This window comes from Ischnura elegans, chromosome X, assembly GCF_921293095.1.
Source record: "Ischnura elegans chromosome X, ioIscEleg1.1, whole genome shotgun sequence".
Taxonomy (NCBI): domain Eukaryota; kingdom Metazoa; phylum Arthropoda; class Insecta; order Odonata; family Coenagrionidae; genus Ischnura; species Ischnura elegans.
The window spans coordinates 9,255,341-9,268,312 of record NC_060259.1 but is presented as its reverse complement, the minus strand read 5'-3'; the positions used below and the strand labels follow the sequence as shown (position 1 = coordinate 9,268,312).

The 12,972-nt window shown below is 38.2% G+C and overlaps 1 protein-coding gene across 3 annotated transcripts in view; it reads right to left on the bottom strand.

Annotated features, from left to right (window-relative positions):
* Positions 1–12,972, bottom strand: part of LOC124171343 (glutaryl-CoA dehydrogenase, mitochondrial) — a 120,453-nt gene that overhangs the window by 918 nt on the left and 106,563 nt on the right. For all 3 annotated transcript variants that reach the window (XM_046550497.1, XM_046550498.1, XM_046550499.1), the window contains 2 exons: positions 5,087–5,247; positions 4,794–4,880 (listed from right to left, as the gene is read on the bottom strand). In XM_046550497.1, the coding sequence (XP_046406453.1) occupies positions 4,816–4,880; positions 5,087–5,247 (226 nt within the window). In that variant the 3' untranslated portion in view covers positions 4,794–4,815. The remainder of the gene's footprint in view (positions 1–4,793; positions 4,881–5,086; positions 5,248–12,972) is intronic.

Sequence of the window (12,972 nt, the reverse complement as noted above, 5' to 3'; positions counted from 1 at the left end):
GGGAATTTCACATAACTAATATTAATGCCTTATATTTTTCCCATGAGAATCCTTTCAAGGGTAACTGAGGGTACTTCGGGTACGGGAAAATCATTTATGTCAGGACACCCACTATGTACCCCTTACGGGGTCAGACAGAGCGGGAGGTACTCAATACTACATACTACACATTTTCCCAAAGTTTCAGACCAATTGGACCAACAGTTTTGGCCCTGTGATTAAAAAACCCAACATTTTCAGGAATCTTTCTTAATAACTTCTATGTTTGAACAGAAAAAATATAGCATACATTGGGAAGTTGATCAGTGAGTGACTAGTTACCCACTGCGTGTAAAATTAGTCATCTCACATCACGGATGTGACCCCTACACTCTGGGGCAAGGTATGTGGACTTGGTCCATTTTCCCTCGTCTGAGGATACAAATTAAACCTTAAATAACTTATTTATTTGAATACATAAAAGTATGCATTAAATGGTATAATTAATAGCATTTTATTATCCTTAGAATGCAATAGTCAAATTTTGTCAGACGCTCATGGATCTGCCTAAAACTGTCAAGGTATGTACTAGGATACCCTAATTTGATGATTTAGCATTTTGACGTTCATTACAAAAAATGTTCCTTCAACGTAATGAACGAATCCATATTTTGTTGTGACATTTGTATCATCTAATACCAATTGATCAGAAAATTAATCTGGAATTAATTTGACACTGAAAAATTTTTCTTTCATTGGGTTCCAAATTAAACATTTGAAATCTTTATTCAAATAAAATATGCTGTAATGAGCAAAGATGTATACTTTCATTTATACCTCGAATGTGGCAATCCAACTATCCCATGCTCTCATGAATCAGGGTCAGGGTATAACAACACCTTAAAATGAGTAAAGGTTTTGACATATACTATGAAAAATGTTGTTCCTTCAACATAATACTCGAATATTTAGTTTTTTTACATATGCATTCCCTAAGTCCCTCAAAATATTCTTTCACTCATCATCATCATCATCAATAAGATTGGTTTGATGCAGCTCTCCATTCCTCTCTCCCATCCGCTAGCCTTTTCATGGTGATGTATTTCTTCCCTTTTACATCCTTTATTACCCTTTGCCCTATGTAACTCATTCGGGGCCGTCCCTTGCCCTTCTTCCCTTCCATCTGTCCTCCTACGATTGCTTTCATCAGGCCATCATGCCTCATAATACGGCCAACTAAGTTGAACCATCTTCTTCTTAAGGTTTTTCAAGGGACTTCTCTTTTCCCCAACTCTTGCTGGAACTTCCTTATTACTCACACGGTCAATCCATTTTATCTTCATCATTCTTTGGTAGCACCACATTACAAATGCTTCCACTCTTGACTTCTCTGCTGCTGTCAATGTCCAAATCTCACTCCCATAGAGAAACATACTCCATACATAGCATCTGTTGAAATATTTCCTTACTTCTATGCTTGTCTTTTCAGGTATAAGAAGATTCTTCTTTTTGTAGAAGGCACTCTTCGCCTCTGCTGTTCTACAGACCACTTCTTTCTTGCTTCATTTGACATTGTCAATGTGGCTACCTAGGTAACTAAACCCTTTCACCAGTTCAAGCCTTTGTTTTCCTAGCATAAAGTTTGTCCTAGCCTCTTCCCTTTGGCTGCATACTAACATCTTACTCTTCAGGCGAGCCTAATATTTGGGATGTTATGACGCAAAACATTTTGGTGGTACCATATGGTACCACTAGGCACTAACACTGCCATGTTTTGGTGGAAAGCGTAATTACGAATGTTTCTGTGGCTTTAGTTTTTTAGCGGTACTTTATTATGCAATAATTTATTTTTAATCATTTATATTACAAATTTAGCCTTATTTATATGTTATGAAGCATATAACATAAGTCTATAGGTTATAGACTCCACCCGGACAACCACAACCCGAAAGAAGACAGTGAATGAGTGCGGGGTACCCTCACCCATCCTAGAACCTTTCTTTCCTTTCCCCTCACCCTGCTTCAGTTCGAGACCCTAAAAACTTCCCCCCCCCCCCCCACAGCCTTCAATATCCTCACTTCTCGTCACCCAAACCCCATTCTCCATCTTACTCCCCCCCCCCCCCCTTCATGCACCAAGATATATAAGGAAAATCTTTAAGACTTTTGTCACACTTGAAAATGTCGTTGTAACGACGAAACGCGTAGTGTAAAATAAAGCTATAAGTGGAAATAGTGCGATGTGTCATTTCAACAACATTATTTTTTTTCATAATGACATCATCCAATTACCTAAGGCCTTGAGTTGTCCCCATTCTTTCAGAATATCGTACCCTATGTGAACTCCCTCACCAAGGCTCAAGTGGTGAGAGGTATGATAGTAAACCTGGACCCTATTTAGAAAGATCAAAAGGAGGAGTAGCCTCACACACGCGACTGGCATCACTCCCACAAGAAGCAGCCTAACCCTTTAAATTATTTTGATCCCAAAGACACTTCACACACTTCTATCTGCTTGCAAAACCGGAATAACTCATAGATACTGCTTAGAATGTAGCATGTGCAACTGCAAAGAGAGGATGAATACCTTCCTTCTGACTGAAAGATGAATAACGTGAATGGATGCCAATTGCACTCGAATTTGGAGTTGTTATTCAAAAGGGTGGACAATCAGCAGAGTTTATGTCTCAAGAAATATCTGAAAATGTTATTCATAAGTGTAGCGATGGTGGGCCAAGCTGTAAAGCACCTAAAGAGTCTCAAAAAAGGGGAGAAAGAACCCGACTTGGATGGTGAAGAGATCACAGAGCACAAAAGGATTTCTTGTAATCCTGATTACCAACTCACAGTTTCACAAAGCGTCGCCAAACACAATTTTTGAACTGATGCACAAAGGTTAAGAAAAAGACTTCGCTGTTCCACAAAGTAAAATATATTTGCGACCGGTTTCATATATATTTTATTTTGTGGAACAGCGAAGTCTTTTTCTTAACCTTTGTGCATCATGAAGGAGTTCCACCATGTTACGCCAACCACCATCGCATTCAATTTTTGAACTGTTCTTTGATGAAGAAGTCGAATGTACTTAGAGTAAGAGTCTAACAAGTAGGCACAATTCTGCAACTGTAATGACCCAAATATAACACATGAGGAACTGAAAGTGTTTTTAGCTATTCTTTTTCTATGTGGGTATAATACAACTCCCTGTAAAAGGCACTATCGTGAGGCAGCACTAGACACCCCAAATGAGCCTGTGTATGGCACAATGAGAGGTGACAGATTTCTACAAATTCGTAGACTTATTCTTTGCTGTGATACAACCACTGTGGATAAATCAGATAAGATGTGGAAAATGCACCCTTTTATGGATATGGCAAAAGAAAGATTCAGTGGACATTTCAGATAAACAAAGTAGTTATGTTTGAGTCGATAATTTCCTATTTTGGAATACATTGCTGTTAGCAATTCCTGCAGGGGAGGACAATACGATTTGACAACAAAGTGCAGCACCTCAATAGCTCAGATAGCTAACTACTTAGTAAAACCTAGGAAAGTGAAAACCTACAAAAAAGAATTTGGAAAGGTAGTGTGAGGGCAAATAAATGGTCGTGGCCCATTTTTCCTTGGATTCTGGATGCAATGATGCACAAAGCAAAGATACTGATGTGGAAATCCTGAAAAAACATAACTCAGCGTGAGTTCCGATGGGCAGTGGTACAGTCAGACCTGGATACAAAGATCCCCCAAAATCTCCAGGACATGCATAATTATCCAGAGGAAGTGTGACTGGAATGGGGTAATTGGCTAGAGAAATAGATTTGTAATTGATCCATGTTTCAAAGAACGCATTCAACAGAAAATCGGTCTATCTTCTTTCCAGTGTCCCTGAAGAAATAGGTTTGACAGGCACAACCATATAATAAAAACCAAACCCCAGCGCGACGGTGTGCTACTGTAAATTGAACCAGTAGAATAAGAACAGAATGCTTGAAATGCAATGTAGGGTTATGCATTGACTGCTTTGCTCCTTTTCATGTGCGGCAATGATGAGGGAAGTGCTAAAATCATGTTATTATTGTTTTCTGCATCATTGATGAATAAATTATATTTTACAATCACTGATATTTAATCATCATTTGAATATTATCGATATGTCTGCATACATAAGGATGTAAATGAATGTATTTTGTAAAAAAATGATAAAAATTCAATGTTTTTGGCATTAAAATGAGATTTTCAAAATGTTTTTCATATTTAGAGTTTTTGACCCCATAAATGCCTAGCGGTACCATATAGTACCAGGCTATATCTCAGTAACTATTAGTGCCAAAAGAATAAAATTTGCATCAAATAACTCAGAATTTCATTGATATTAAAATATAAGATTACCACAAAAATTGCAGAAACTTTTAAATAGAGGCGTAACCGGGTTAAATAAAAAGAAAAGAATACAGATATTTTGCAGCTATTTCCCACAGTTGTAATATATGTACATCCGATTTCTTGCATTGAGATACTCAGATTCTTTTAGTATTATTTTTTGAGAACTCAATACATTTGAAGTGCATATTCCAGCATTCATGGGTAGTGATTACACAACTCTATTTAAAAACTATAACATAAAGAGAATTTATCATGCAATTGAAACATTGAATATGAGGCATAGAAACAAGGGGGAGGGGGGGTGGTTGCCTCCCACTCAAGTTAAGTCAAGAGCCTCCCGAAAATTGTCCCTAGTGGTTAGCACTTCCAAAGCAAAAAAATTGGACCCACACACCACCTACACGTGAGCAAAATAGAGTCACCCAACTCACCACCACAGCATCATATTTCATTTTATGCGAATGCTTGCAGTCCAGTGATGGCTCTTCCGAGAATCAAAGCATGAATGTCGTGAGTGCCTTAAAGGAAAATAAATAGAAAAATATAAGTTATTTTTCTTCAAAGAGAATCCATACATAGAATGGATGAGAATTATTCTCAGAGTATGACTGGCTTGATTAGAAACAATATTTAGGGATGTTTCAAATATTTCAAACCCAGAAATTGTCACTAACTACCTCTCCATAAAATATACAAATATTTCAACCAGTATTAATTCACATACCTTCATAAGTATTAACAGCTTCCAAATTCATCACATGCCGGATTATGTGATATTCATCAGAGATTCCATTTCCTCCTAACATATCACGTGAATTTCTAGCAATTTCCAAGGCCTTTCCACAAGAATTCCTCTTTATCATTGAAATTGCCTCCGGTGCTGCCCTAGAAATTAAAATTCATAAATTACTAACAATTACTAATCATATACTGAATTAATATATTAACAATAAGGAGCAAAGCCATCATGCTGACTGGTGTCCATCTGGGTGGTCGAAAAAATGAAGTCTTAAAATCTATAACCTCTCCCTCAATTCGATGAAAAAATAGGTACTTAAGCATTATATAAGCTCAATGCATTTGATGTTCAAGTGATTCAAAGACTCCACAATTTCCTCATAATAACAATAGCTCAAATCATCAAATTAAATGACACTAGTGCCCAAGGTGGCAGATGACACCAATCATACCATTGCACATTACTTAAGCCCTCTAAAATAGTGCTCTAGAGGTGGCTTAATTATGCACGCACTCTCAAGAATTACAGTAAAACCCATATATAGTGACAAAGGGAGGTCAGGAGGTCCCTGCCTTCACAGTTGATCAGTATAACAAGGTATTTCTCTTAAGAGTGATGCATAAATAGTTAACTTGAAAGTAAATGGGGACCACTCTTTTTACTAGTGACATCAAAAATTATAACTTAGGAAAAAAGTTTGCAATGTTTATTTTGCCAGCTGCTAAACATAAAAATTTCACTAATACAATACATGTAACTGAAACTGATTACATTTTTAGGCACAATTTCTTGAATGAGTGGCCAGCTTGTGAGCGTGGAATCTTTATGAAAGATCCACAACATTGAGGAAAGCATAGCTTTGTGTGCGGAGGAAACTCAGTCTGAGCAGCAGGCTGCCTATTGCCAATCAGGGCCAGTGTTGAGAGCTCACCTGGGCCGCATGCCACATTGATTGGCACAGCTTCAGGCTGATTGATACCCTGTCAAGCTGGGCAGACATCTCACCACAAAGCAATATGTTCACTATTAGTCGTTAACAACAAGTTAGAATGCAAAAAGAGCCATGTTTACATTATGATTCATTTGGGCATCGCCTTGATATTAAAATCTTTCTTACTCCATGCTGCCCAACCCAAGCCTGCTCCTCAACGTGAGTGCCACCGTGTTGTATTCACAATCAGGCCATGACCATCTCATCAACCGAGAATCAATTTTGTTTTCCAAAGCTAATTTCTTGAAGACAAATTCATGGTCATCATTCACAAATTCATGCTGTATAAATCCAGGATGACATCAGAGAGCCATCTCAAGCATGACACATACGCTCAGACACCTAGGTGATTCACTTACACATTATTTATGGCCTTCCCTGACATATTTTCTTGTAAGATCACAGTGTTTTGTAGTTACTTTCATTCAATATGAATGCACAGAGCAGAAGGAAGAGAATCACTAAGCCAATTAGATGACAACGGAGAGCGACATTGTGGGAAAAGAGCATTGTGTTGGTTTGTATGGGGTAGATCAGACAGAAAATGGGCAATTGGAAAAGAATCTAGAAGACACAAGTTTGACCCTTCCCTGCACCATCTATATCCTCTAATGATTGATATTTTTCTTTCTGTCTTTCGTCTGTTCCCCTCCCATGTGGATTCAGCTCACGTCATTAATAAAACTTTCAATTTTCAATTATGAGTCAAAAACCCTCCAGTAAAATGTTCCTATGATCTTTTATTTTGTCACAGGAAGATTGAATCATTACCACCTACAATGATTACTTCGTCACATGATTGAGGGACTGATGAAGAAAAAGGACATCTAATGCATGTTCTTGGTAAAAGTCATGAATTATGGCCTACATATCATCTTTGATTCATCCTTGTACGATTCTGAATAGATTTTTACATCATATTCTGGGGACCCTAAAATCAATTTGCATATTTATGTTAAGTATGAACCGATACTTTCCTTGTCTGAAAGAGCAAGGCTAGACAAAATTACAATGCCCATCTCTACGAAAAGCCTGTGGAATTCAACTTCACTCAGACACGGCTGGCCCCCTGGGATTATCCACTCATCTGTTACAGAGATTTCTCTTTGAGATCTTTGTCTCTCATCTCCTCCCAGTTACGATTTTTGTGAAATCTTCCATGAAAACGAAACTATACAAATTAAGTCCAGTAAAAACTCTGAAAATGGTTCATTACACAGTGAATGTTTTTGGACCACTACAGCAAAATATTGTACAGAGGCTGTCCATCTTGGCCCCAAATTGTCCGTACATTTTGACCAGTTGCAGAAAAGTATCATTTTTTGAAAGCCTTTCCATGTTCATTCCCACGTGTTCTACACAATTTCCAAGAAAATGAACAAATATGGCTACAGAAGGGAATAGCTACAGCAGAAAAAAGGGCATGACTTAAGCACGCACCATTGCATTTATTTCTGAAAGAGGTGGCATGAAGAGTAAAAACACCTAAGTATTCAATAATTATCAAAAGTGTGCATACTTAAAAAGTTCAAAAACATTCAATCTATCAAAAGTTATCAAACGAATATTTGTTGAATAAATTTTTCAATGTCAAAGTAAATTCCTAATTATACTGAAATAGTGAAGATTTTTACATACATACCGTATAAGCGTGTGTAAGAGGCGCACCCCTATTTTGAGCATCGAAGCTATAAAGAAAAATATTTTGCGGAATTTTTTTTATCCTATCGTGAGGTGTTGCAGACATATGCCTGGAATTTCGTCAGTTATCGAAATTTCCTCTTTCAATACTATTTGAAAGAGGAAATTTTGATAACTGCGGCGGTAATAGCGGCATAATAGGGAGTAGAAAGAGTTCCGATCCTCTCTTAGCATACTCCGTTGCTCTACGATGATAGTCCTACTCACGAACAATTTTGTATAAAAGCTCTCGTAGGAGTATTGCAATAGAATTGCAGCCATGGAAAATTTTATGGAAAAACACGACAGGCACATAGCATGAACCTTCCCATGAGATTGGACAACAATTGGGGAAATATCAGCGCCGTAGGATAATAACCATGTCGTAAATTTAACGGAACCACACTCGGCCCTCCATCAGCCAATGCCTATGCCGTTTTTTTCCTTTCCAAGACCACACAGGAAAATATCAAGTTACCGGGGAACAATGGAAACGTGTTTCATCCCTACCCCCATCTCACCAACTGACCTTTTTCGTTCTAACAGGTTCAATTCTCCCAGTTTCTGAGGGCCAAATGCTAGGTGAGTCACCTACTAAGCTCGAAGATATCTCGATATCTTTCAGCAATTGTATGACACGCACGAGGTTTTAAAAAGAATGAGACCTAACGCGACGTATATATGACAGCATTTAAGTTTTTGAAGCTCTATTGATTTTGATCTTAATTGATTAACACAAAGATTTATAGTTAAAACAAGGCTACTAATATTCAACTTAGTCCAAACAGCACAATTTTGGAAGAAACGAGCGTAGCAAAGGCGCATTCAAACAAGACGAGACCGACTGGAAACTTCAGGCAACGCAAACTGCGTACTTCACATTGCTGCGCCTTCGCCCCTTCGCTTTGAAGGCAACGACGTCACATACAAGATTGGACGTGTTCTTCCCTTGCTTTTTCAATCATAGCCTCGTAGCTTGAAATACAGAGGGGAGGGAGCACGCTCCTTTCCCTCGACCTCTACTTCAGCGCTCTTCACTCATAATAATTTCCGATTTCTCCTATCCACCATTTAGTCCAACAATGAACACACTCGTTTGAATTTTTTAAACAGCAGGTTTTGACACCAATACAATTTTCAGTAGCAAAAAATCCTCATATTAGCATCTGAAGATGATGTTTGAAAAATCAGGTCCTCAGCTTAATGGAAATTGCTCGGCAAGGGAGATGTTGACTATTAACCAGGTATGCCCTTCAAAACTACGCGTTTCTCTACGCCTGATATCCGATTACTATATGCAGTATAAATGCCGCGGGATACCCACTCGTGGCAGAAAATTTAGCGCGCCCTCCGGAGCAAAATACCCTGCGCGATCCTTGCCATGTTCACCTCTGGGGTACCGAGGTGACGGCGCGATGCTTACAAGAAAAGCAAACAGGAGCATTTTAAAAATAAGTCACTAAGGGAGAAACTCCCCTGCCTGCCTCTTGTTTTTGACCTAGGGTTTCAGATGACTGACTCACGCTGAAAACCAAGGCCACTCAGTTCCCCTTGGACTTGCGACCGGTAAAGGGGAGGGGGGGAAGATGAGAAGTTTGTGTAAGAGGCGCACCCTCATTTTCGGCTGCAATTTCTGGGAAAAAAGGTGCGCCTCTTACACGCGCTTATACGGTATTTTTATAGGAATATTCCTGGTATATTTCAGGAATATTCTCAGCCTAGGCCAGGAATATTCCCAGCATAGTCCAGGAATATTCTCAGCATAGTCCACGAATATTCCCACCCTAGTAGCAATTGATATCCATACAATGTTTATACTAATATCCAATTTTCATCTAACAATATTGCTTAGATATCCACATAATATCCGAAGTTGCCTCCAAATGCCATCTACATAATATCCTTTTGGATAGTGCCTAATAATTGGAATTATTTTATCAGTCTATCCATCCAATGTAAAATGAACGATCTTATCGCATTAGTGGGTTGACATCTAGACACAAAGGTTAGCTGCGACATAAGCAAGTTGCAGTGCAAATGCAGTCATGGACAAGAAGCAATGATGCTCTGAGGGCAGTGGGCAGCTGCTTTCCTTCATGTACGTGAAGATGAAGACCGCAGTGGTCAGGACAGGAACACACATAGAAGACATGATGGCATTCTCTCGAGTGAAATATTCCAGAGGTAAACTAGCCCCCCATTCAGAACTACAGGCTGGGACTGTCTGAAAGAGTACATTGGTAAAACATTTTCACAAAATTTTTAGGATAAGAAGGTGAGATCAATACAAAATTGCGGATGACAAGAGAATCTGAAGGAATGAAAGCAAAGAATGAGCAAGGACTTTCTACGAATTAGTGAAATGAAGTAGCCAGAAGAGGGATACTTTTGAGGGAAGCTACAAGATTATAAATGTACACACTGCATCGGTAAATGGTAACTTGGGAGTCAGGTATGGTCAGAAAGAGCACCGAGATGAGGGTGAAAATTTCTGCAGTATAATGAAAGGCTAATCATGGTTTAGACAGAGACAAAAATAATAGATACGGTATTTTAACATGTTTACATGTCTATTTGAAATCTTTTCACGACACCTGGTATTTTCCATGTGTATCTTCTCCTATTATTAGCCTACATTCCATGTAGAATTCCAGTAATATTTCTCCTCTTTTATTTTGTTTACCTAATCCACTTTCTCAGGTTATTCTTCCATCTTGACCTTCTCTAGCGACATTGTTAACATCTCCTACAATAATAAGATTTCCTTTCCCAAATGAAGCATGAAGATGAAAATGTGCGAGACAATGGTATGCTCTGTCTCCCATAATTTTCAATACGTTTGTTGGGAAAGCCATGAATGAAATGAAAGAGAAAGTGCTAGGAGTGCAAATCTGAGGTGCAAAATTAGTGTGATGCAGTTTGTAGATGACATAGTAGTCAGAGCAGAGACTGAGAGAGACCTGAAGAAATTCAATAACTAGGAGAAAGCATAATGAGCTAAAAATACACCTATGTTATGTACTATGTATGCCTTATCCCTAATAATATTCAATGGCAATGATATTTCAATTGAAAGTGAAAGCATGGTGAAGGTGTGAGGGAAGTTAATGCCTTTTGACTAAAGGGAATTCATTACAAAGAAAAGATTGGGTAACTCCACATCTTTCAAAAGAAATAAATGTTTAAAGAATGAAAATGGGTGAGAAAGCAGAGACTGCTTTGATGGTTAGTGGGGAAAGGCAATAGCAAGTTTCACAATTATTTTTTGATGCAGCCATTTCAATAAAAAGACAAACATGAGGCAAAACCCACAAAATCAAAACTGATTGCATCAATCATGGAACCTGCCATAACCTTCCCTTTCTGAGCTACCATGGAGTTCCATCATGTTTTGCCTAGCACCATTGAATTAACCATACTATGTTCTCAACCTCCTTGTGCTTGCACTGTCATTGCAGTAACTAGAGATGGGTCGAATAGCAGATTTCTCGAACTCGAATATCGAATTCAAATAGTAAATCATTGCTCGAATATTCAAATACCTTGAATTTTGAATATCTCGAATACTAGAATTGTGCAAAGCATATTAAGCATATGTTTTTCTTCTATTTCACTTGATGAATGTATAAATAAAAAGGTATACTTCAAATACATTTTAAAATTAAACTTTTTTATTTTGAAAAAATTTCCCACATTGATTGCAGTTGCTTTACATCAGCTATTTTTGGTTTGCACTTTTCCTAAGGAATCTGTTTTTGTTGGGTGATGTAGCGTTCAAATCATTGCGTGCTAATGCCAAAAGGCAGCACCACCTGCAGGGAGACAGGCGGAGAGTTTCCCTCCTCCTTCTGTTGCTAGCAAAGCTAGGAGCTCCTTCAAAAACATTCAGAACATCAATCAATTGCTTGATAACATCGTGCATTTGCCATCTTTTACTGCTATTTTAATGAAAATTTTGATCCTTTTTCAACCTTAACACGTCATTAAGGAGCCGTCGCTCAGCGTAAAGAAACTAAACCTACGTCAGGGGAAGCCCAAATCCCCGCAGTCTTCGAATTTGTGATGGTCATTCCGATGAGTGGAACGGTTCAGGAGTAGTAACTGAATGCGTTTGACGTAAGGACTCCCAAAAGTCAATTTTTTTTGTGAGGGAAACTGGAGATCGTCCGATTTTCCCTCCCAATCATTTTCCGTTCCCCACGTCCAACGATATCTTTTCGCCACTTTATCCACGAATTTGATGTAGTTCGTCTACTTTATAAAATGGCACTGCATGCACTAAACGACTAGAGTCCTCTATGTTTTTTCGAGTCAACTACTAATGAAGTGCTTGTGACAGTGAATGGCGTGAAATTCAAAGTATTCGAGATTGTTCTTTCAGCATAATTATTCGAGATCACGAATACAGAATACTTTCTAGTATTCAAGGTATTCGAGTATTTGCGGATACTATTCGCGCATCTCTAGCAGTAACATATTGTGCCTTAAGGTTCAGGACCCCACTGCAGAGGTTGGATGACTTGTTGCCACCCTTGGGATGTGAGAATGGAAGATGCAGTTGCGGACAAGGGGGATAAATAAACCAGAGGGTTATTAGCTTTAGTAAGGTTGATTGGAGGCCAAGCTGACAAGTAGAGGTGGGTTAAACTGTTCATTCTGATGAATCGTTCACTTTGAAACAGTTCAGTAAAAAGAACAGTTCTAAATATCTGTTCATGGCAAACAGTCACAGTCATTCAGGTAGAAAATACTTTTTATCAGACGTTTAGAGTAAATGAAAGCTTAGATTGGTATCATATGGTTTGTGCAGCTTGTCATAGTAATTTCAAGAAAAATCTGTCCCGGCCTTTACTTGGTTATCTGTGGGGAAAACAATATCTGCTGTCCATTAGTAGAATAAGCCAGAATTAATATTTATCAACCCAGCATCTGATATTAATCATGTATTTAGCACCAGAAAAGTTTTTAAAATTTATTTATTTATCAAATTGTCCACATACAGCATAGTTTGCCATTTTATAGTGGCACAGTATAACAAACATAAAAAGCACAAACACAATCAAAGATTATTAATTTAAATAAATAACAATACATTGAAGTGAGCTCTTTGACCTTAAAAGAGTTTCTATTAAGGTAGGAAAGAGCGCGGTTTGTAAAGGAGTGGTTTGGAAAGGAGAACGGGTCAATGTGATCTGGAAGG